The sequence below is a fragment of the Cnephaeus nilssonii genome (assembly GCF_951640355.1).
Source record: "Cnephaeus nilssonii genome assembly, chromosome: 7".
Classification (NCBI taxonomy): Eukaryota; Metazoa; Chordata; class Mammalia; order Chiroptera; family Vespertilionidae; genus Cnephaeus; species Cnephaeus nilssonii.
Genome location: NC_137078.1, coordinates 97,335,400 through 97,358,907, shown reverse-complemented (window position 1 = coordinate 97,358,907; position 23,508 = coordinate 97,335,400). Strand labels below are relative to the sequence as shown.

General features: G+C 47.0%; 1 protein-coding gene across 2 annotated transcripts; it reads right to left on the bottom strand.

Annotated features, from left to right (window-relative positions):
* Positions 1–1,674: 1,674 nt before the first annotated feature.
* EXOSC10 (exosome component 10) lies at positions 1,675–21,700 on the bottom strand. 2 transcript variants are annotated; one of them, XM_079777206.1, is made up of 25 exons: positions 21,568–21,700; positions 19,118–19,254; positions 18,198–18,321; positions 17,046–17,150; positions 16,573–16,738; positions 16,304–16,418; positions 14,935–15,010; positions 14,609–14,719; positions 14,256–14,399; positions 13,559–13,749; positions 12,297–12,453; positions 11,870–12,018; positions 11,588–11,638; positions 10,608–10,719; positions 9,421–9,471; positions 9,209–9,287; positions 9,010–9,119; positions 7,238–7,333; positions 6,888–6,962; positions 5,649–5,736; positions 4,604–4,677; positions 3,917–4,088; positions 3,074–3,135; positions 2,579–2,655; positions 1,675–1,812 (listed from the first exon to the last, which is right to left on the bottom strand). In XM_079777206.1, exons 1-25 carry the CDS (start codon positions 21,691–21,693, stop codon positions 1,782–1,784), a joined length of 2,679 nt encoding a protein of 892 aa, XP_079633332.1. In that variant the 5' UTR covers positions 21,694–21,700; the 3' UTR covers positions 1,675–1,781. The 2 variants fall into 2 exon arrangements, with proteins under 2 accessions (XP_079633332.1, XP_079633333.1); XM_079777207.1 differs by lacking the exons at positions 1,675–1,812; positions 2,579–2,655; positions 3,074–3,135; ... (1 more) ...; positions 4,604–4,677; positions 5,649–5,736 and adding an exon at positions 5,770–6,468.
* Between the last annotated feature and the right edge of the window lie 1,808 nt (positions 21,701–23,508).

Here is a 23,508-nt window from a genome sequence, read left to right as displayed (position 1 = left end):
GACTAGGAATCCATCCGGTGACCTCTTGGTTCATAGGTGGACGTGCAACTATGGGGTCATACCGGCTGGGATGGCTTTTTAAAAAATATATATATATTTTTTTATTTTAGAGAAAGAAGGGAAAGGGATAGAGAAACATCATTGAGAGAAACATCCATTGGCTGCCTCCTGTATGCCCCCTATTGGGGACCGAGCCTGCAACAGGGCATGTTCCCTGACGGGGAATCGAACTGTGACCTCTTGGTTCATGGGTCAGCACTCAACCACTGAACCACACCGGCTGGGCCAATTCTGGCTTTTTAGCTGGGCATGTGGGCACTGAAATTACTTCCCAGCATCCTGTGCTGTGGTCCTGCGACTTAAGTTGTGGCCAGTGGGAAGTGGAAATGGGCAGAATCCTTTTAAAGGGAGGCTGGGTGCTATCTCCTCCCTTCCTTCCAGCTGACGGGAATGAGGATGAACGGACGGAGCTAGGACTGTTACTTGGCCATGAGGTGGATCTCATTGGTAATCCAATGTGTTCAAGCAACAAGATGGGAGCCAGAGTCTGAGGGCTGCAAGTTGGACTGACTATATTTACAGAAGAGAAGGAGAAGGAAACATCTATTTTGCTAAGCCACTGATAGCCTGGCTTTTCTATCAGTTTCAACCATTGGAGTCCTAGCTACTACAAAGCCGAGCCCACTCTGGGACAGGGCTGTCCTGCTCCATGGGTCCCTCTCCGGGGCAGAGTGATGTCTGATTTGGCCCAGAAGCCCACAGGGTATGGCAGCCAGCCCTCTAGATAATTCGTGGAAAAAAGTTCCAAGAAAATAGGTTCCTTGTTTCAGTATTTGTGAGGGAGGAAAAATGGTATTATTCTGTGTGGTTTTTTAAATTTAATTGCCCAGCTCGGACGAAAATCAAATAATATTCGAAAGAAGTAACTGGAGACTGGATCACAAATGTATACCAGTTCCATGCAGTATCATTTTAAGAGTACAAAAATGGAAACCTGTATGTTGAATAAAGGGGGTTAGCTAAAACCCATTCTATAGTGAGACTCCTTACAGGTAAAAAAAGCCCCAGTAGATACAGAAATCCAAGTTTATGCATTAAATATATTTACACATAGTAAAAAGCCTTTATATCAAAATATTGTAAGTTATCTCCATGTGGTAGGATTATAAATGATTTAATTTTCTTTCCTTTTTTGTTTTCCTTACTTCCTATAATGAACATGCTATGATTTTATAATTGGCAATAAACGAAGTTAAAAACAAACAAACAAACAACAGAAAGGAACAGGGAAGGAGCAGGCCCGCCCGGGGCCCTGTGGGCTCTGCCTCGCCCTGCCAGCTCCGCCTCCCATTGGCATTGTTACCACTGGGCCTCCTTCACCTCACCTGGAGGCGTGTGAAGGGAGGAAACGGCCCCGGACCTTCCTGACACGGAGCCAGCTGAGCATGGCGCTCCCTGCCTTGTGGATGTCGCCCTTTGCAGAGTCCGGGGAGTCTCCTCGTTCATTCCTCTTTGGGGGGGGGGGGGGGGTTCGGGATTTCTCCGGAAATCACAGTAGCCCCCAAGGCCGTACTTACCCACAGACAGCTGAGGTGTTGATCTGAACAGGGTGGGATCTGCCCTCTCCTGCCAGCGCTGTGGTGGCAGCAAAGGAAAAGCCAGGAACCAGTTTCCTTCCAGTAAGAATTATTTTTAATGGTTTAAAAATGAGTCTGTACAAAACCAGCACCACCATTTGGTGCTTCCAGTCCACTGGGGGATCCCGAGGTTCTCTTCCAACACTATCTCTTTGGCCAATTGTGCCTGAAACCCCTGCAGAGACAGCATGAAAACAAGTTACTTCTTTCAGTTTGGACGGATGTTTGTTCTCAGCTGATTTATAAAATGCTGCGGACACTGATGATGCAGAACTGAGGGAGAATAGCTTGTTTGGCATCCAGGAGAATGAGAAGGGCAGCAACTACCCACCCCCCTCCTCCATGTGTGGGTGGGCTGGCCCAACAGGGGTTGGCTGAGCTGACCAAGATCTAAAGGCAGGTTCCTTCTTCATCATGCACACCTGGGGCAGGGGTGGGGAACGTCCGGCCCACAGGCCACACGAAGTCATTTGGTCTGGCCCTGCCAAGGCATTAGGGGTGAGTTAATTAAATGTATGACTAAATGTAACAAGCTAATTTTTAAATTGATAATTTTGTATGGCCCTTGAATGATGTTATAAATATCCAAATGGCCCTCGGGAGAGGAGGTTCCCCACCTAGGGGTCCTTTGATCTCAGGGTCTGCTCTAAGGATTAGGATTTAAATTCTCAACATCTGGTTTGTTTTCTTTCCTCTGAAACAGGCTCATCTAGGGAAACTTCAATCCTATTTGCTCTGAGGTGGCCCTGGGAAACTGGTAATGGGTGGAGAGAGCTGAGGAGGACGGGCATGTGGGCCCTGGGACGGTGGCTGAGACTGACAGGTGGCATCCCACAATCACTTCCCCTCTGCCATCTCCGTTTTCCCAAAGTCAAAGGGGGGCCGTGGTCCTGAGAGGCTGAGCATCCTCCCGTTGAGCCATCGGAGCCTCCACTACATACCTGTCTGACTTTCCAGTCGGAAAGGACATGCTTTTGTTTCCCATGGGCTGTTTCAGTTTTTTGGCTGCAAGACATTTCTGAAAAGGTAAGAAGCACAAAGACAAGATGAGCTATGAAAGGAACTGGAGGGCTCCTCCCGGGCCTCATGCTCCACATGCCAAATTCTCAGCCCCATTTGGCTCTGCCTGGCACCGACACCCACACGGGGCAAATACAGGCTTGTGCCGGCACCAGGGGTGTTTCTGGCCTGCAGCTATAATTCCCATGGTAGCAAACGCAGAAAAACACCCTTTAAAACCACACACCAGCCTTTATAATCTCTTAAATTTTTTTTAACTGCTGGAATCACTGGTGTGTATTGTCTGTGCCTGGGAAGAAATGAGGTGAGGGAAAAGACATGCAAGAGGATTCCTGGATGGACCGGTCTTCCCAGCCATAGAAGCAGTAAAAAACAAGCAGCAGGCACTCGCTGGAAATCGCAAGTGTCTTTCTTACCTTGCCAGACGGGGTCTGCTTATTTGGATCAAACTGGGAAGAAGGTTTGGGTTTGCTGCTTCCTGAAAGGTAAGAGTGATCATGTGAGTGAGTTAACACACATGGCAGGCTCACTGCTGGGCTGGGCGCTCATCACTGCAAGTGTGGGCTGTCGGCTGCTGCCCTTCATGAGAAGGGACGTATGGCTGATGTCAATTCACGCCAGGTTCCCAGGAGAAAAGGGCAGCGGACGGCCAGGCTTTCTCACAGACCTGTCCTCAGGGGTCAGGGCGGATGCTAAAGCACTGGCCACTTTTACATCAAGGAAACCCGTTCAGGTCCGTGTGTGCTGGATGGTGCCAGTGTCCCTAACTTGGACTGAGGTGACCATCAGCCCTGCCTTCTCTCTCTTCACAGGGACACATTGGCAAGGAGGCTGATGGTCAGGAATGCCATCCGCAGCCTTCAAAGTAGATGGGCTCTCACAGGCTAAGGCTCCAAAACCAGAGCTTCGCACCATGGGCATCGGGTTTTTCCCACAAACAAGAGCTTTGAGAAACTGTGTGTCTGTAAGAAACTGTTTTTGGACACGGGCTACGGTGAGGAAGGGTGCAGCCACTGTAGAATGGATGCCTTCTTGCTAAACCACTCTAGTGGCTGGTGCAAGTCACTCCGGTGGCAGGTGGTGGTAGTGGGGGATGGGTTTCTCCCTGTCACTGCTGTTTCTCTGGATTGCTCTCCTAAGGGTGGGCTGTGCATGTCTTGGGCAAGGCTGTCTGTGACCGAGTCCTGCTGTCTTTCCTCTACAGCCGCCCTTCATCTGACCTGGACAGACACCCAACCGGGCAGCAGGTGTGGCCTCACCAGCAAAAGCCTTGAAGTCTGACTTGCTGTAGTCATAAGGGGTAAAATCTTTTTCCGGCGCGTCTGGGTCTTTCGGCTTCTTGGAAACTTTGAGCCGTTTCTTCTCCTGTTTCTGTTCTGTGGTCCCTGGGTCACTTGTTACTCGCTCTCTCTTCATGGCGGCGTTTTCTAGCTGTAGGTTGAACACACCCACAGGAAGGAGAGGGAGGTACATGAGAGGAGGCAGCCCTGCGGGCCTCTGCTGTGAGCACACTGTAGGGATTCAGGTGCCTACTGTGCGGTAAGATCGAGCAGGGATAGAGGGGTGTGGGCCGGGGAGTGAGCAGAGACAACACGGGCCATTTAAGAAAGGCCGGGGCCCAGCCTTCCAGGCACTCTGGGGTGAGGAAGAGTATTTATGGGGGCAGAGGACACTGTGGGCTTCAATTCCTATCTACCGCTGGTCAGGCGGGGTGGCTTATTTACTAGTATACAAGCACAGGGGAAGAAACCACCCAACGGCATTACAAGTCAACTTTTTTGAGGGGAAATGAGGCAGGCACTAATTGGCAAGCCAAAATGAACTGGAAGGACACGAGCATTTAATTCGAGGCAGAGGGTAAGTCCTCCTGATATTTGAGGAAAATCCTGACAATGACCCGGGGCATCTCGTTCCTCAAAAGACCAAGCAGAAAAGCCAGCACGTACGGCAGCCTGCCGCCGGACAGACACGGCCTGCTCCGCCGCCACTTTGTACTCCTCGGTGGCCTGGTCCCGGGCAGCTGCAAGAGAGAGAACTGTCTATGGAGCTGCCGACTCAGGCCAGGGCTCCATCCCCACCTGCCTGACCCGTCCACGGGTTACCAGTGGAGGGCACCCTCCCTGCTGCTCAGCCTCCTGGGCTGGTTCCACCTCGCTCCCCAGCCTCTGCAGGGGGGGCCACTGTTCTCAATCTGACACGATGATGACCACCCCCCGCCCAGACCTGGTTCTCCCCCAAGAACCCACACCCAACACCAACGGCCTTCTTGTCATCTCTGAAGATGTCAATACGACTCTCAACCACAGCATGGCAAGGACCAGAACCAAAACCTCTTCGGCATCAAACAGGCTCCCTCCTCCTGATGGAGACCCCATCTTTCTAGCTGCTCAGGACAGAACCCTCTTGCACCCACTACGCCTTCCTTTCCCTCACATACCACATCCGACTCATCACCAAGTGCTGTCGGCTCTACCACAGGAACCTCCAGTTCTGACAACTTCCACCCCCTCCTCTGCTGCCACACTGCCCAGCCAGCACCCCCTCACCTGGATGACCACCTTGTCTCCTCACCGGGCTCCCGCCCCTGCCCTCTACACTCTGCTCCCTACGCAGCAGCCAGAGTGCCCTTTCCAAAGCGAAGTCAGCTCTTGGCACTCCTCCGCTCCCCGCCTCCGAGGCCGCCCAGCTCACCGGGAGTGCTCAGCTACGTCCTCAGCCCCTGCCTCTCTCCCGAGTCCCCTCCACCTCACCACCCGGCACCTCCTACCTCTCTCTCTGTGTAATGCCTACTGCCATCTGACAGAACATACATTGAGGGGTTTATTGTCCACTGTCCCAGGAGAAGGCACGCTCCACAGGGCAGCGGCTGTGTCTGTCTTGTTCACTGCTGTGTCTGGCACTTTGTCGAATGACTGAGTAACAGAATGATGCACCGGGGCTACTCTTTAACCAACATCTGAGTGGCTGGGTTTACAAGGAAGTGAATGCTACCTGTTTGCTCAGCTGCCTTCTTCTTGGCAGTTTCTTTAGATTCTTTTTGTACCTGTACCTGGCTTGCCAGCTTCCAACGGTTGCTGATCTATAATGAAAACAAAACAAAAAAACTCCAAAACTCAGTCACCTAGGAATGCTTTATTTTTTTTAATGAGGCGATGCAGGGCATGCTAGCCTAGTCACTACACACATTCTAAGTCATAAATTCCAAATCTGATGACACAAAAATAAAATCTCATGCTGGCTTTATTTATAATACTTATTAAGAAGGACAAGATACAACTGTTCCAGGCACTGGGCCAGAGGCTTTCATATCATCATTCAACCCCTTCCACCGTCCTGGGAACAACAGGCTCAGAGAAGCTAAGTAACTTGTCCGGAGGGACACACACGGTTAGTAAACGGTGGAGCTGGAACTCGGGCAGGACCTCTGCAGGCCTGAGTGCTCCTCTGTGACAGCACATTTACCTGCGGCCTGAGAGCGCATCTAGGCGGTGGGAGATGTAAGCGCGGTAAGGGATGGAGGGCTGTTGAGTGTGCCACACCCAGAGGGGGAAGAGGAGAGAAGGCAAAACCTCTGCCTGACTCCCCATTTCTAAAAACAACAAGCTAACAACCAGCGACAGGGCTGAGGCCCATCAGGGTTTTGGCCTGATTCTCGGGCGGTGCTGGTGAGCAGAGGGAGCCAGGCCACCCATCTGATCAGAGCAGGCACTTCCTGCAGGGAGGAAGAAGGCTGTTAGCAATTAACACGCTGGCTCCCAGGAACATCTCATGGGGATCCAGGGAAGGTGTTTTCTTATTCTTATTCATAATGCTGTTAAAAACAAACCAAACAATATAAAACAGAGTGTTTTAAAATTTAAGCTGTCACCTTTAAGAGCCTTAAATTAATATTCACACATAAAAATGCATAAAGCTGTACATTTAACATCTGGGCACTTTACTACATATAAATTAAACCTCAATGAAAAGAAAAAAAGCACAAAAAAATAAAAACAAACCAAAACCTCCCCCACGAAGACCTGTTTCTTAAAGGGTTTTCCCCAAAGCTCCTGAGAACCGGATTAAAGGCCTGGCCCTCTCTCTGGAGAAATGCTTGTATAAAAAGGGTTTCGCATTCATTTTCAGGGGGTTTGCAGATGGGTTTGTTTAAAACAGAAACTTGGTTCAAATAATTAAGGAGTCTCCCTTTCTTAGAAAGTCAGTCTTAGAAAGGATGACAAATCCACTTACTTCATAGATTTTTGATGACGGGTCAAACTTTGCTGCCTGAGAAATGTGAGCGTGGTGTTCTATCGAAGGCAGAAACTGGAGAAATGGAAACAATCATGTTAAATGCTGTAAAAAATGGAATCCGGACCCAGGCTTCAGGGTACCCAGAGGGGATTTCTGGTCAGTTTCATCTCAGGAGGCCTCAGCTCAAAGCGTCAACCTGGCCTTAGTTCATTGGCACTCAAAGGAGGTATTCCTGTTGGTTTCGTGTCAGAAGACCTCGACTCCCCACCGGGACACTGGGGACAACCCACACCCTGCACCCTCTCTTCCTTTCCAGACCAACAGCCCCTGTCAGCCCTAACACTTACCATCCGGAATGGGTTTTCAAAGGACTCCATTATGCTCTGGGCTTTCTTCTGTGCCACTGTTCGCGGAGCCTTTCCGTTTTCTTCAGCACTAGGTTCCTGCAGAAACAGACAGAAAACAATCACTTATAACTGTAATCATTTTGTGACATTAAGATGCAAGCAAGAGAATAATAATGGCTAATGTCTAAGAGCCCCTCCCATTTATGAACCACTATACTAGCCTGTAATAGCACCCTGTAGTGTTTAATATATAGTTAGAAAAGCCCTTACAACCTGGGAGGTAGGTGGTGCTGTTCTCACCATCTTCCAGATGAGGAAACTGAGGCTTGGAGAGGTAAGACTTCCAGAGCCTTAGAGCTAACAGGCAGAACAAGGGTGTAAACCCAGGTCTGTCTGCTCTAGACCTTCAGGTCATAACCCAACACTTACCTGAAATTTGTAATTATACACCTTTCTGAGTAATCAATGACATTATGCAGCAGACTGCTGCTTCCAAGTACGTTCATAAAACGTGTGCTATCCTGTTGTCAGTCCCCGCCACTCAGAGCACAGGGAGAGCACGGCCTCCTTCAGCCCGAGCGGGCACCTCCATGTTCCCATGGCCACAGGGCACGCTCACACTGTGCGCTGCCTCATCACCCTGACGGCTCATTACCTCTGTGGTCAGCTAAAGCTTCCAGACTTCTTTCCTCATGAATTACTGAAGCAAGACCTGGTCTAAATGTTTGTAATTAAGGGAACAGAAAGCTAACTCCCAGGCAGTACGCTCTGCGGGCGGCATTTCCCCTCCTGGCTTTGGCCCAGCACTCCAGTGTGACAGCATGGCTGCGAACTGGGATCCTGAAACCCGCTGAGCCAGCAGCTTTTTGCCATCGGAACGTACGTTAAGCTTAATATGTGTCTCTATCTAAGTGGACTGTACTATGCTTCTCTTTCTTGGCTCTTTCTTTCTAGAAATTATGATGTTTCCTTTCTGCCACATCAGCTGCCTGCAGCATTTAGAGCTTTAGCCGTCTATCCTGGTCATTCCAGGGATCATCCATCCTGACTAACAAATGCACCTTGAACTTTCTTTTGCAAAGAACCTGTAGCCAAGTCACTGGCAGGAACAAGAAGCCTGCTGGGTGGGACAGACTGGGATAAGCTCTGTCACAACCGTGTACATTCCAGAAGCACAGCCTGGCCGGGTTGGCCATACTGTCTGCAGACTGAACAGAGTCACTACCTACCATTACTCAGCCTCTTTCTGGAACGGGAAACGAATCTCACCCCACTTACTGGTGCCTGTGTATCCTGTTCCTCACTGTCTAAGGAGCCACCGTGGAGGAAAGCTTGTCAAAGTTCTCTCTATCCCACACACACCCCGGTGGGCTGGCACTAGGCAGGGAGGTATGCGCAGGACACTCTGCGGTTCATCAGAGAGCTCACTCCGTCCCTCCCGGGAATCGGTGGCAGTATGGAAATAGTCCTGCTGTGCATCACTGGCCCACGCCCTCCTCCCTCCCAGGCATCAGTGAGCATCAAGATGCCAATCCTTCCTTGCGACTTTCTTCACACGGAGCTCACTCAAGAAGCATCCTCTACCCACCTCTCATGGAGCCCCTTGTCCAGAGGAGCAAACCACCTTGTGATCTGCCTCCATGCCTCTCCCCACCGCTGCTGGGTCTTACTTTTGGCATTAGTTTCAGGGGTGGAAGCAACCCGCCAGGCATAAAAACGCAGTACATTTCTGTGGGTCTACGTCACCTCGCTGACGTTGCTGTATGACTCACGTTGAATAATGTGATGACAGCGGTAGCGATAAGGCATTTGGAGTCCAGCAGGGCCTCGTCCTCTCCTCCGGCAGGGAAGAGGCTTGCCTGTTTCTGCACCGGCACAGGCCCTAGAGGGAAGGAAGGCAGCATGGTCAGAGCCTACGGGGCTGTGTACCCGCTTCCCAGCCTCTCCAGACTCCAGAGGCCTCGACATTACCGTTGGCTGGGGTGACAGGATAGCCATCTGAAGGGGCGTGGGAGCAGTCATGAGGTCCAAAGAGAACATTCTCCAATCTCTGCATCGAAAAGAAACCAACAGGTGCAATGAAACGCCTGCCAGCACGCAGGCGCTCCTGTCAGGACGTTTATTTTGCACTGGCTTGGACCACTCTCCTCCAGGGGGACGAGACAGCAGACACGTCACTGTACCTCAGGAGCGGGCAGCGGTCCACTCTTCTTCACTCCAGCCGCTACTTCAGACTACACAGGAGAAACAGAGAGAATTAGGAAAGTGGCTGAACTCGATGCCACACACATTTGTTCCTCAGCACAGACTGTGTCCCTTCACTAGACTGTGCTTTTCAAGAGCTCAGAGATTTCCTTCAGCCCTTCATCCGTCCCAGTGCCTGGCACTGTCACTGCTGAGTGCCCCACCGTTATCTGCAGGATGAAAGAGTAGGCCCTCTATCATGACGAGGCACAGAGAAGGTTTCCAAAGAGCCCAAGAAGAGTCTTCTCTAGGAACCCGGGTTTCGCTCTTTACGTGGACAAACTGTGGAGCTAAGACATTTTACTAGTAACATGAAACTTCAAATGTGTTTATCTTCAGGGTCTCTTCTTTTTCACCTCCAGGGAGCTGATTCTAAGTCTTCCTGAATCAATAATCGTCCAAAAATTTACAAACATGATTTAGCACATATTATAATGCTACTGAGGCAACACATTAAAAACTGTCCCAACACAACACAACACAACACAAATCAAACATGCAAACCTACGTGAACAGGTACCACACAGGAGCGCACACACACTGGCACCTGAGCAGCACACGCACACACAGCAGCTCTTTCGGAACCACCCGTTCTCCTTAGCGTCCTCGTCCCCTGGGCTTCAGGTTTGGAGTGAGCTGTCTTTGACTCCACTTCCATTATACCCAAATCCACCTGCCATTCAGAGAGCCCTCGGCAGTCCTTAGCGCAGCGCTCAGAGAGAAACGGCAGCTGTTTTCACCATCCGCTTTTCTTCTCACGGTGCTTCTTGTACCTGCCCTTTCCTTTCCTGTTTGTGACCACTACCCTCGTCAGGGCACTACCACTCACATCTGAGCTCCCCGACCAGAGAGCCTCTTCCATTTTATTCATGAGGTTAACTGCCTCCGAACAGGTAACCAGCCCAGTCACTAGACATTACTTGCTGTTAGATCATCAGAAATAAGATCCTAAGAAGGATAAGCTTTAGCAGTGACTATCATAAAAAAGACACTCCCACTGTAAGCCCCGTTATTTCCTTGTTTTTTAGAATGGAGAGCTCTTTTATGTAGGAGACTACAAGGAGTAAGACGCTGACAGACAGAACAGGCCTGCGGGCTTGGGAACCTTCAGCAGAAAGGCTCTTACCTTCAGCAGGGGCATGTCCCGAGCTTGCTGGATTAAAAGATGCATCTCGTTGATTTGTTGCCGTACGAGAGGGGGTACAGGGTTGCAGCAAGCTATGATGCCCTGAGGTTCCCTGAAGACAAGAACACACACAACTCACTACTTAGGAACGCAGCCTCAAAGGCTTCCAGACAAGAGCGATGATCAGGGAGGGCCAGAGCGCTACGGCAGAGGGGAAGACTAAGAAAACACTGATGGCCTGGCTGGTTTGGCTCAGTGAATAGAGCGTCGGCCTGGGAACTGGGGGGTCCCAGGTTCGATTCCAGTCGGGGGCACATGCCCGGGTTGCTGGCTCGATCCCCATTGGGGGTGTGCAGGAGGCCTGCTATCAGTGATTCTCTCTCATCATTGATGTTTCTATCTCTCTCTCTCCCTCTCTGCCCCTTCCTCTCTGAAATCAATAAAAATATATATATTAAAAAATAAAAAAAAATAAAACACTGATGGCAGGGAAGCGGGGCTAGCCGCTCCCACACACTCTGCAGCACGAGCCTGGAGCAGGTGCTCTCACAGCCTGCCTCCTGCTCTCGGGGCAGGCAGACAGGACCGTAGCCCTGCTGACCTGCAGTTCCACAACGGGATGAACAGAAGATTATGGATTTAGATTCTGTGCTTATACTTCAATTAAGATCATAAGACATTTAAAACCATGAGATGCCTTAGTCTGGAGAGAATCCCTTGAAAGTGGATGCCGATGCCACAGGCTCAGAGGCTTACACAGGACTCAACATAAGGCATAACCATTGAGACGTTCCAGTTCAGAAGTGTCAGTTCCTGAATGGCAGCCCGAGGGCAGAAGCTCTACATTCCTGGACTTGAGCACTTCCTTAGAGGCTAATCTCTGAGTCAGCCTCGAGGGAATAAATCACAGAAGCTTGCTTCTGAAGGACAACATTCTGTGCTGAGAAAGTCGGAACGTGTTCATAGGTGCTCAGACTCACTTAGGCAGCTCTTCAGCTATCTTTAGCATCATGTGGTTTGGCAGTACGTATCTGGAACAAAACACACAATGGGTGAATTACATTAAGTTCAGCCAGCAAGTTCCATTAAATGCTATAACCCAGGGGAAAATGTAACCAGCTTTCATGGCAAAAAGAGAAAAAGTCCATTATTTCCTTGTTACCGGATCTGCTCAGTCTAAGAGAAATGTTAAAAGAATCTCTTAAAAAAAAATTTTTTTTTTAAAAATAAAGAAAAAAATAAATAAATCTCTAATCCCTTACCCATAACTTTCATCTTCCCTCCGAGCGGTTTTGTCCCTCCAGGCAAACAGTAGCTGAAAGGCTGTCAGCTGCTGTGTGTTGAGATGCTTCTTTTGCTTCCTATATAGTTCAAGGTAGGACTCATCCGTGAAGATAGGTTTGATGAATTTCTGCAAAATGTTTCACAATATTCACGATCAAAATTGTGCCCTGGTGGTGAAAGCCTGCGGGAGGGAGGGGAGAGGAGGGGGAAAATGGTGGTGGCTAGAAGGGGTCAATCGGAGAAAAAAGGGGACATATGTAATATTTTCAACAATAAAGATTTAAAAAAAAACTGTGCCCTGGGCTCTTCAAACGTTTGGCTCTCTTCATAAATGTAAAGAGCAAGGAAAGAACTGGGACCTCAGCAGAAGGAAGGAAGCCCGGGTTCATGTGCTGGTGGCTTTACCTTCAGGCAGAGATCCCTGCTGCGCTGCCACACCACCTGCAACTGGACGGGCTGGCCGTTGCCTCGCTCCCACAGTTCCAGCCTCATTTTATCATAGATGTAAAGCAAGTAATGGGTGTCGTCTCGGGCGTAGCTCAGCATTTCCTCGGGCAGAGGTCTAGAATCGCAACAGAGGAAACTTTCACTCATTTCCCTCAGCAGCAGCAGCAGCAGCAGCAGCAGCAGCAACTGAACGTGTCTACTTGGTGGGTGCTAAGACTTGCTTGGCCCCCTCTGCTGTCAAAGATGCTTTCACAGCTAAGGACAGGCCACTGTTTCACAGCCGGGTAGAAAAGGCGGCAAGACAATGATGTTGAAAATAAGGGCTTTGTCACCTGAGTTCTCTGAGCTCACTTTCCGGACCTATAAAATGGAAAGGCCCCTCGTAGGCTATTGTGAGGACCACACAGGACAACATCCCTAAAGTTCTTAGCTTGGTGTGTGGCACACGGCAAGGGTTAACTAGCAGGTAGTGGCTTTTAGATTTCGTCAATTTTCACCTTCTACTCAGACTTTAGATTCTCTTTATAAATTTTGACATGCAGAATTGGAGAAAAGTTTAGTGGCTTCTTCATACAACAGCCCTGCAAACTTACGGAGAAAGCTAGTCATCTGAAAAGGATCAAGCTGAGCAAGAATTCCAAAAAATGTGGCAGAACGCCATCACAACCCTAACCTGTGGTAAACACTTATTATAAGGCTATCTTTACTTTTTAAATTTTTACTTATTGACTTATTTTTTAATTGATTTTAGAGAGGAAGGAAGAAACATTGATTTGTTGTTTCCCTTATGCATGCATACATTGGCTGATTCTTGCATGTAACCTTAACAGGGATCGAACCCGAAACCTTGGCCTATCGGGATAATGCTCTAACCAACTGAGCAGCCTGGCCAGGCTCAACGAACCACGTGTCTTAGAACTCTCATGCCTATGGGAGGTCATCTCGCACATATACAACCATCCCTATTAGGAGATCTGAGTTTCAGGTGAGATGTCATGGACGAATGCTGACATGGCACATCTCTTTCAACCACTCTTCCATGGAGCATAGAGTAACACAGCCCTACACAATTCTACAATTCCAGTTTCACTTATGCCAATGGAAACAGCTCAACTCAAGACTCAAACAGTGTTATAGGCTGAACACAGGTCTCCATGGATGAAGTTAATGAACACCCACTTTCTTCTACACCCCTATTTCCTTGCCAGGAGCAAACTGACCGTATTCTCCAATCAGCCAGCTGGTACTGCTTGTTGGATTCCACATTGCAGTAGTGTTTCAGCAGATGGTCGAGCGAGTGCCTGCCCAGGTTAAGAAGGCGTGCTGCCTGATGGGTATCAAACATGTTCACGACGTACAGCCCGAAGTCTTTCTGCAGCCATTCTATGTCTGAGTCAGCACCATGGAAGACCTGCAAACAAAGCCGGAGCCATGCAGCACAGTGTGGAGACACCGGTGCTCTGAAGTGAACTCTGCCTCTACGTTATCAGAACATGGAATTAGATGCCAGAAGGAAGATTAAGATGGGTTGCGTTCTAAATGCTTCTTTTAATTTGGGCCCCAGCCTTCTACACTCCTAATTGCACACTCTTAAAAGTCTGCTAACAGCCAATGATTCTAAGGAAGCGGCTCTGCTTGCTTCAAGGGTAGTCATTAAGTTCAAACAATCTTGATGGCACAGGCTCATTGCCGTAGTCATTAAAATGATTTAACATTTTTCTGGGTGGTAATGAGCTAAGTCTTAGCTGTTCTAACAGAGGTTTAGAAACAAAAGCAGTTTAGTGTGTGTACCCTAGTGTAGGAAATTACAACAATTTCTCTCAATTTTATTGGGCCTATGTTGAAATAATAAAATAGTAAACTGAAAAGCACTTAAGTCTTGCGCTTACAGGCAGGAGATGAGAAAGGCTGGCTGACCTTGACAATAGCTGGGTCTGTGAGGCTCTCGTTGAGAATGTACATGTCACTTCGCAGCTCCAGGGTGTCAACAATGAAGTCTTCTGTCCGGGTGGAAATCTGCATGAGGCAGGTCAGCCCCAGGAAGCTCCTGTAAGAATGGTGCTAAAACACACGGGAAGAAGGAAGAACAGGAAAAACGGATTTTACTAGGCGTTCCTCTACTGATTTTGAACAGTCAGTTTGAAACACAGTTGTAGGATTAATTACTTTTTACCAAAGCATAGATTTAAACCAGTATTAATTTTATATTTCTCGAGTAGGTGAACTCACAGAAAATGTAAAAATTTCACTCCAAGCCATTTACAAGTTACCTCCAAGTCTATAGCAAATTCTTGACAATTCAGGAGCTTCTCGTTGAGTTCCACTAGTTCATCCAGGGAAGATACAAAATGGCAGGGTGTTTCTCCCACAGGCCTATATAACTGGGTCACAAATGTCCAGGCAGAAAAAGAGAGGAATGTTAAGAATCATCCTTCACTGAAGCACACAATGAATTAAGAGTTCAATAAATAATACGAAGTCATAACCTACTATTTTAAAGATATTTAGGGAAAGCCAAAATTATATCAGCTAATCTCGTTGTTTAATTCTTCCTGGGCTACTCAGATACCAGCCATAAAGTAAGGTGGGTGCTAACCTGGGGTTGTGGCTTTTGAAGGACTGAATCCGGTGGAGTGAAGTGATCCAGTTCGTATTGATAAGGGTGTGCAAACCTGAGTAAATAAAACAAACAAACAAACAAAGTATTTTTTTACTAATTCCATGGTTCAAGGTAAAACTGTTTTACTCCAATGTGTAAAAATACACGGAAAAAAAGACCATTGTGAAAATATTTCCTCTATATAAAAAGTATCATTATTTCTCTTTTTAAAACGTGTTTTTAATTGTTTTTTAGGGAGAGAGGAAAGGAGAGAAGGGAGAAACAGAAACATCAATTAGTTGCCTCCTGCACACCCCCTACTGGGGATTGAACTCACAACCCGGAATGTGCCCTGACCGGGAAAGGAACCAGAGACCTCTTGGTTCATAGGTTGATGCTCAACCACTGAGTCACACTGGCTGGGCAAAAGCATCATTATTTCAATGATAACTGAAGTGCATAAAAAAAAAAATTCAGGTGATACTCGCTTGTCCTTAAAGTAGGACAATTAAATCTATTAAAAATATTTAAGCACTTATTTGCAAAGGACTGTATGGTCAGTGTTGTGGATGATACAATGTGAAGTATCTAATTCCTTGTGGTTTGGAATAACAAAGTTGTGAAGTGAGAGAGGGTGGGGCAAATATGGTTGTGTATCAAATGATGTCTTTTTTCTGTTCCTCCATCATCTACTTGTATGAAAATCCCGAGTCTCTGGGCTCCTTGAGGGCAGGGCCATCTCTCATTACCTTTGTTTCTTTAGCACTTAACCTGTGGCCTCACAACGGAGAGGCTGAAGGAGTGCCCAGACAGACTGGCTATATGTGAGAAAAAGACCAATACTAACAGTTTTCATCACCTCTTTCTTTATTCTGAGGACAAAGTCCTTTTGTCTGTTTTAAGCAAAGGTTTTCCAAAATGCTTATTCTGCCAGTGAAAAATGCCTTTTCCTTAATTTATTAGTGAACCTTAGCTTACTGTTCGAACCCCCACCTAACAAGAAAAGCAGAGTGTTACAGAGAAAGAACAATTTAAGAAAACTTGGGTCAAAGTTCTGTGCGAAGTCAGCATCTCTAATTCTATTTTCACATCCGTACAATGGCGAGGGGAGCCACTGCCCCCTCTTAGGACTGCACCAAGGATCACAGAGAAGGTGAAAAATTCTGTGTGTTCATTTAGACATTTTACAAAAGTAAAGCAGAGTGAAAATGTGGCACAAAGATAAATGTGACATAAGAAAATATGGCATAGAAATACAATATATAGATGAGACCTATATAATTTTATTAACCAATGTCACCCCAATAAATTCAATTAAAAACAGCAATGCAAATGTGGCATAAAGTTCAGATAGGCAAACACTTACATGTCCTGCTCCACTTGCTGCGTTCTCTGCTGATGGATGAAATCTGCCAGAGCAGCGGGGACATCCAAGTCCTCAGGACGATCCTGTGGGCACTCCCGCCTTTCTCTGGAGAGTGCTGGAGACCCAAGCAGTGACACACACATCCCAGTCAGACACATTTACATCTCGTCTAGGTGTGGAGGGTTACTGGCTCCCTTTGAAGAAAGGACCGTGGGAGGGCGACCTTTTCCCTTTTACTAGTTTTGTTAGGCAGAGTGTGCACTACTTACCCTGAGGGAGGGGTTTCTGGGCATTGGGCTTGATGAAGATTTTAGGACGAAATGGAGTGTTGGAATTGTCAATCTTCTCTCGGAATTTAAGCTGAGGTCGGATGATGTTTTTTGCATGAAGCAGCCGGAAAGTTTCAGATTTTGTTTTTTTGCTATATTCTCCTGCCTATGATCAACGAATACAATACTTTATAACATAGCAACTCAATAAATTAGAAGAATAAATTCCAATTTATGCCTTCCAAGAGTCATTCATTTAAAGAACGTGTGGGGGGAAAAAAATGAATGTGTGTGTGAGACTGGGGACGGGGGGCAGTGTGCAAAGTAGAGAAGAGGGTGTAATAAAGGTATATCTGTTTATGAGAATGAGTGAGGTAGTGGCCAGTTCCGCATCCAAATTATAACAGAAATGCAAACCAGAATAAGCAAAAGCTGACATTAGATGCTGTAGTGAATGTGAGAGAAGCCCTCACCTTACGGTTCCAGCTGGACACGATTGTTTTGGGGACCTGAAGTCCTGTGGGGAGGACAGGCTGTTGATTCTTATTCACACCTGATGCTTCATCCAGTAAAATACCCTAAGAGTGGAAGAGATATTAGCTCAGTATCTTCTTTTCAGGGTTAACAGAGTTAATTACCCAAAAGTTTAAGAACTATATTCAGAGAATTATATGTGAGAATAGATACATATAAGAGCAGATAATTAAAGCATTATCTGCTCAAAGACAGGGCAGAAATCAGCCACTCCGGACCTTTGTTCAACTCTTTTTACAGTTCTGAATTGGGCCGAAACGTCAAAGCTGATTTAATAGTGTGACGTGGCCCTCCAAAATAATTAAAAATACCTTAGACTGCAAATAATAAACACAGAAGTACGGTATTTGCAATGAGGATGAAGCTGAGGATGAAGCGTGTCCTGACCTACTTTGTACTATGGAAGCAGATGTGAAGTATTAGCTGGGACACCACTAACAGAGGTGCACCCAGGTGACAAATGGTAGCATGGCGGGACATGAAATCAGAAGACACGAGAAACCACGGAAATACCTGTGGGCATTCAGGCTATGGAAGAGAGGACTTCAAAAGACAGGAGAGTCTGATTTAAATGTCTGAAGCACCTTCACAGGGCTAGATTTGTTTTGGATAATCTCTTGTGTATTTCTGTAAATAATATTCTGCTGTAGAATTCTGGGTAAAGGCAGCAAGCTAGATCAAATGATCCACATACCCTTCCAATCAGGTGAGTCAGAGTGTTTAGTAGATTGTGAATAACAGTAAAAATAGACTAAGTTTTGGTTGGGCTTTGCATCCAGAGACTACTTCTCTTACAATACAAACAAGATTTGCAAATCTGGAAGGTAGGTTTATAATAAGGCACTTTAAAAATAGGGTTCCACTGGGCAGTGGTATTTTGAAGTGATATACTTGAACACAATTGCAATTTTTTTTTTTTTTTTTGACAAAGCCAACTACAAGAAGAAAGGAATGGTATAGGCAAGAAATGCTAAACTTTCTTTTCATTTCCTAAGGTGCTTGTTTTTTTTTGTGTGTTTTTTTTTTCATTTTCTGATAATACAAAAGCTCTTTATTTGTTAGTTATCTTAAGAGTAAGGTGTAATACTCACCACTCTTTCCAGAATAACATCATTGGTATCAACTAGCAAATCAAACTTGTCCTCCAACTCAGTCACTTTACTTCGATCCTTAATGTTGCTTCGACATCCATGGTACTGCATTACCTTGCTCATGCTAAGGACAAGAAAACCAAGATTAGTTTGTATACTTTTATTCGTTTGTTTACAGTCTTGGAGAAAGCTTGAAAGGCTTGGCTCAGACTATTTCTAATACTTTATGATTGAACTAATAAAACTTGCACTCTTATTAAAAACATTGTGTGGCCCTGGCCAGTGTGGCTCAGTTGGTTGGGCATCATCCAATGCACTTAAAGGTTGCTGGTTCAATTCCTGGTCAGGGCATATGCCCAGGTTGCGGGCTCAATCCCCTGTAGGGGGACATGGAGGAGGCAGCTGATTGAATTCTGCTCTCACATAGATGTTTCTCTTTCTCTCTCTTCCTAAAAATAAAAAATAAAACAAAAACAAAAACACAGTGTGGCCTTGGGAAATTCACTATATCTCACTAAGACTCATCTGTTAACTGAAGGGGTGGAAGAAATTATTCAAAGCTGCCTTTGAATTCTAAAAAATATATAATACAATGTAAATAATGTATTCTGCAGTCATTGTTTTAACATAAAAGTTAAAACATTTTCTAAATCTGTCATGCAACAGCTAGACCAGTGTTTGTGTATTGTCTGTCCTAAAATCTTATCAGAAAGCTAAGTCTTGTGACTCTTTGACTTGTGTGAAAGAATCCTGAATCCAAGTTTCCAAGTCCTATATAAAATCAAAATCCACTGTATCATTTTTATACTTCCTAGCTTTTTATAGCACAGGAAATTATGGTAAATAAAACCCACACACATTTCAGAAAACGATATTCATTTCTTTATACATGAAAAACAACAACAGTATTTAGTACTTACCACTGAAGCAACCTGTCTCCCTGTGTTTCACAAAATACCTGGAAGCCAGGAAAACTTCGGTAAAAATCATACTCATCGCCAAACTGTGGTAGGCCCCCAGATGCCTTGGTGACAGCCACTACTGACCCAAGAGCAAACTGCCAAAAACCAGAAAAACAAGCATGTTTTAAACATCGACTATACACAACACATTGTGCTGGATCAGGGGTGGGGAACCTTTTTCCTGCCAAGGGCCTTTTAGATACGTATAACATCATTTGTGGGCCATACAAAACGATCAACTTAAAAATTAGCCTGCTAGCCCTAGCTGGTTTGGCTCAGTGGATAGAGCGTCGGCCTATGGACTGAAGGGTCCCAGGATCGATTCCAGTCAAGGGCACATACCTGGGTTTCGAGCTCCATCCCCCGTAAGGGGTGTGTAGGAGGCAGCTGATCAATGACTTTCTTTCCATTATTGATGTTTCTATCTCTCTCTCCCTCTCCCTATCTCTCTGAAATAAAAAAATATATATATTAAAAAAGATTTTAAAAAATTAGCCTGCTGTATTTGGTCAAACATTTAACTAACTCTCTACTAATGCCTTGGCAGGGCCAGACCAAATAATTTCGCGGGACTTATAGTGCCCGCAAGCTGGACGTTCCCCACCTGTGCTAGGTGATGAAGACATACAATCTCACAAATATTCATTTGGTGTCGATTTTACCCCAGGCTCTCAGGATACAATGGTGGACATGAAACCAGGTTCTGGTGCTTACATTCTTGGAAGAGTGGGGAATGAAAGAACAAATCTATCTATCTATATATAAGCCTAATTTGCAAAGCGTCCCCTTGGGAGTTCAACTGACTGGGAGTTCCATCACTCGCTATGACGTGCACTGATCACCAGGGGGTGGCACGGAATGAAGGGAGGCCCTGGCCAGCGGCCAGCAGCCCCCAGGGACCCTAACCATGCATGAATTTCGTGCACTGGGCCTCCAGTACATATATAACACTAGTATGCTAGTATTCCAAAGGGCCTGGGATTGAATCTTGACTCTGCTACCTACTAACTGCGATCTTGAGTAAGTTATTTCATTTATTTGGACCTTAGTTTCCTCCTTTGAAAAATAGGCATCACAAAAGTGCCTATCCCATAAGTTGTTGAGAGGATTACAAAAACTCATAAAATCACTTAGGATCACTAAGCATTTAAAACCAGTGTAAGCACAGTCTATATCTTTCGGATGACCAATTGATAACGGCTACTGCCCACAACTGGACTTGTTTATGGTTCAGTTCATGCCAAGCAGTCCTCTATTTTAACTGTGTGATAATGAGAGGAAAAACCCGACATTGCTATCATAGATAATGCAAATGACTTCATTGTGAGTTGTGAAATAGATGTTTCCCAAGAAAGAAAAGAGAGCCCTAGCTGGTTTGGCTCAGTGGATAGAGCATCGACCTGTAGACTGAAGGGTCCTGGGTTCGATTCAGTCAAGGGCACAGGCCCGGGTTGTGGGCTCCATCCCCAGTAGAGGGCGTGCAGGAGGCAGCCGATCAATGATTCTCACATTATTGATGTTTCTATCTCTCGCTCCCTCTCCCTTCCTGCAGCCCCTTCCTCTCTCTGAAATCAATAAAAATATATATTAAAAAGAAAAAGACGAAGGAAGTGGGAGCTTGACTTATGGTGGGGTACGCAGCCCCTGGTGAGCATGAAAGCTTCCAATCAGGACCATGGCTAGAGGTCCAGGAACTTATTCAAAGCCAAATAAATGAGTTAATAATAGCATCTGCTAAAAATAAAGTGGATATAATGTGGGTGGAGTTCTGGGGAATTTGTAGTGCTAACTTACAAATTATTTTAGTTTCACGGTTTTGTAAGAGCCATGCAGGAGGCGTTTAAACCTAGTTTTATGTTTGCTCCTAGTTGAGCAGCATTGCACCAATCATTTAAATGAACCCTCTCTGTGTGCCTTCGAGAAGGCATTAGTCAATGTTCCATGGTACCCAGAGGAGGCAGATTCGGTGGCAGCTGTAACAGGTGACAGTAAGCCCAGGTTTTGGGGTTATGTAGGACTGGAGCCCAGGAGAGGGGAGGGGAGCGGTCCCTGGTGCAGGAGAGGATGCAGGCAGGTGTGGGAAACATCAGGCAGCCAAGCCCCTCCGGACACTTGGTTGAGTGTCTCCGGCGGGGCGGGGGCGAGATCCCGAGGGCTGGGACATGGGGGTGACAAGGAAGCCCGTACCCCTGTGGAGAGGGCTCTCCTGGGAGAACGAGGGCTCTGGGAAGCGGGGCGACCCTCAGTGGTCCGCGTGAGACCCCATCCCCGGAAGGTTTAGTGAGAGACTGTCTGGCGCTCGGACTCCGCTGAGGTGCGCGCGCGGCCGCCCAGAGGGCCCAAGCCTACTCTCGATTGGGCGGCTTCCGGTGCTCCCCCAACCCCTTCCCAAGGCCCCGCGAACTCACCTTCACGAAACTGTCTGCGTCCGGAAACCCCGGCAGCACCATCTCTTCCTCGGACTTGGCCGCGCTCGACGGGGATGGGGCCTTAGACTCCGCGGGACTGGGAGGCGCCATCTTTAATGCCTGCATGGCTCTTCTCGCGAGAGTGACTTGTGCCGACGCGACCTAGGCGTACCGCGCATGTGCAAAGGGGGCCGGAGTTAGGAGAGTGTGAGCTGGGCTATCATCCCGGCGCTCTCCACGTAGTGAACTTTACTTTTTTCTTTACCCTCATATTTTATCATCCCAACAACCCAGTGATTTAGCGTGAGACCCGTAGGACCCAATTATCCTATTTATTGCTTTTTATCCTCACCCGAGGATAATTTTTCCATTGCTCTCTAGAGAGAGTGAAAGGGAGGGTGGGAGAAACATCGATGTGAGACACAAGAATTGGTTGCCTCCCACATGCGCCCATACTAGGTCCGGGGTTGGAATCTGCAACCCAGGTATGTGCCCTTGACCAGGGATCCAACCCTCAGTGGACACTTAACCACTGAGCAAACCAGCCAGGGCTATCCTTATATTTAAAGCCAGCTCCTCCCCAGCTCTGGTTCGTGCCCCCTTCACGCTCTTGGTCTTGGCTCCTCTGCAGTCATCCCCTCTCTGCATCAGCTGTTTCCTGGCTACTGGTTCATTCCTAACAGCCTACTGGTCTGCTGGCATCTCTCCCAACAAGAGGCAAAACAAAAAAACACCACTCTGCCCTACATCTCCTTCCAGTCACCGTCTCATTTCTCTTGCTCCTGAAGGCAAAGCACTGGAAAGGGCCTCTATCTATATGCTACTTGCAATGCCTCCAACTCCTCCAGTCACACGTTCCTCCCCATCTACACTGCTGGAGCCACTTGCTTGGGCACAGTGGGAACTCGGAGCATTTGCTGAATGTCTGGAAGAGCTCTTGTTATGAGGGAGGCACTATTAGGCAGCTCAGGAGATGGATTTGGGAAGCTCTGTGGGTGTGTCCGCTTTCCAAGGCCAGGGCTGGGACCTCCTTAATACAATCCATTTGGCCTAGTGTTCATTAAGTGTTAGGTGTAACCATTATTCAGGATATCCTATTAACAGGATACTTGTTTTTCACTGTTCCCCCCACTGGCAGAACAAAGGCCGAGTCTAATTCATTTTAACAATATTTTTGAGCACTTATTTCACATGGTTCAATCTAATGCCATGTGTCCAGCTGCACTGCATGCTTTACATGGGTTATTTCATCCTCAAAACAACCTTATGGCGTAGACCCTACTATTATCTGCACTTTCAGAGGAAACAAGACTCAGATTCTACCTGTTTTAAAACCTCACATGGTTCCCTGTTGTCCACAGCATCAACTCCTGGCTGTTGAACTGTGAGGCAGGCCAGTCTTGCCCCACGGTACTTCTAGCCTCCCTGCAGTTCCTATTAGTCCTTTTCCTATTGGTCATTTTATTCCCCACTGGCCACTGAAGCAGCTGTGCTGAACTATGAGGTTCAACTGTGTGAAACTGCCATTTTATGTATCAACATGGCTGCATACGTGCAATCTAATATAACTCGTTAAGTATTTGCCATTTCTGCCCCTAGCCAGTTTTTTTCAGTGGCTAGAGCATCGGTCTGCAGACTGAAGGGTCCCGGGTTCGATTCTAGTCAAAGGTTGTACCTGTTACAGGTTCAATCCCCAGCCCTAGTCAGGGTGTGGGAGGCAACCAATCGATGTGTCTCTCTCACATCGATGTTTCTCTCTCTCTCTCCCCCTCATCTTCCACTTTCTTTAAAAATCAATGGAAAAATATCCTCTGGTGAGGATTAACAACAACAAATTGCCATTTCCGCACCCGTTTTCTGCTGAGAATGTCCCCACTTGCTTCATCTGACAGTTCGTGCTCATCCTTTAAGACCCTTGGCAAATGCCCCCCTTTCCATGAC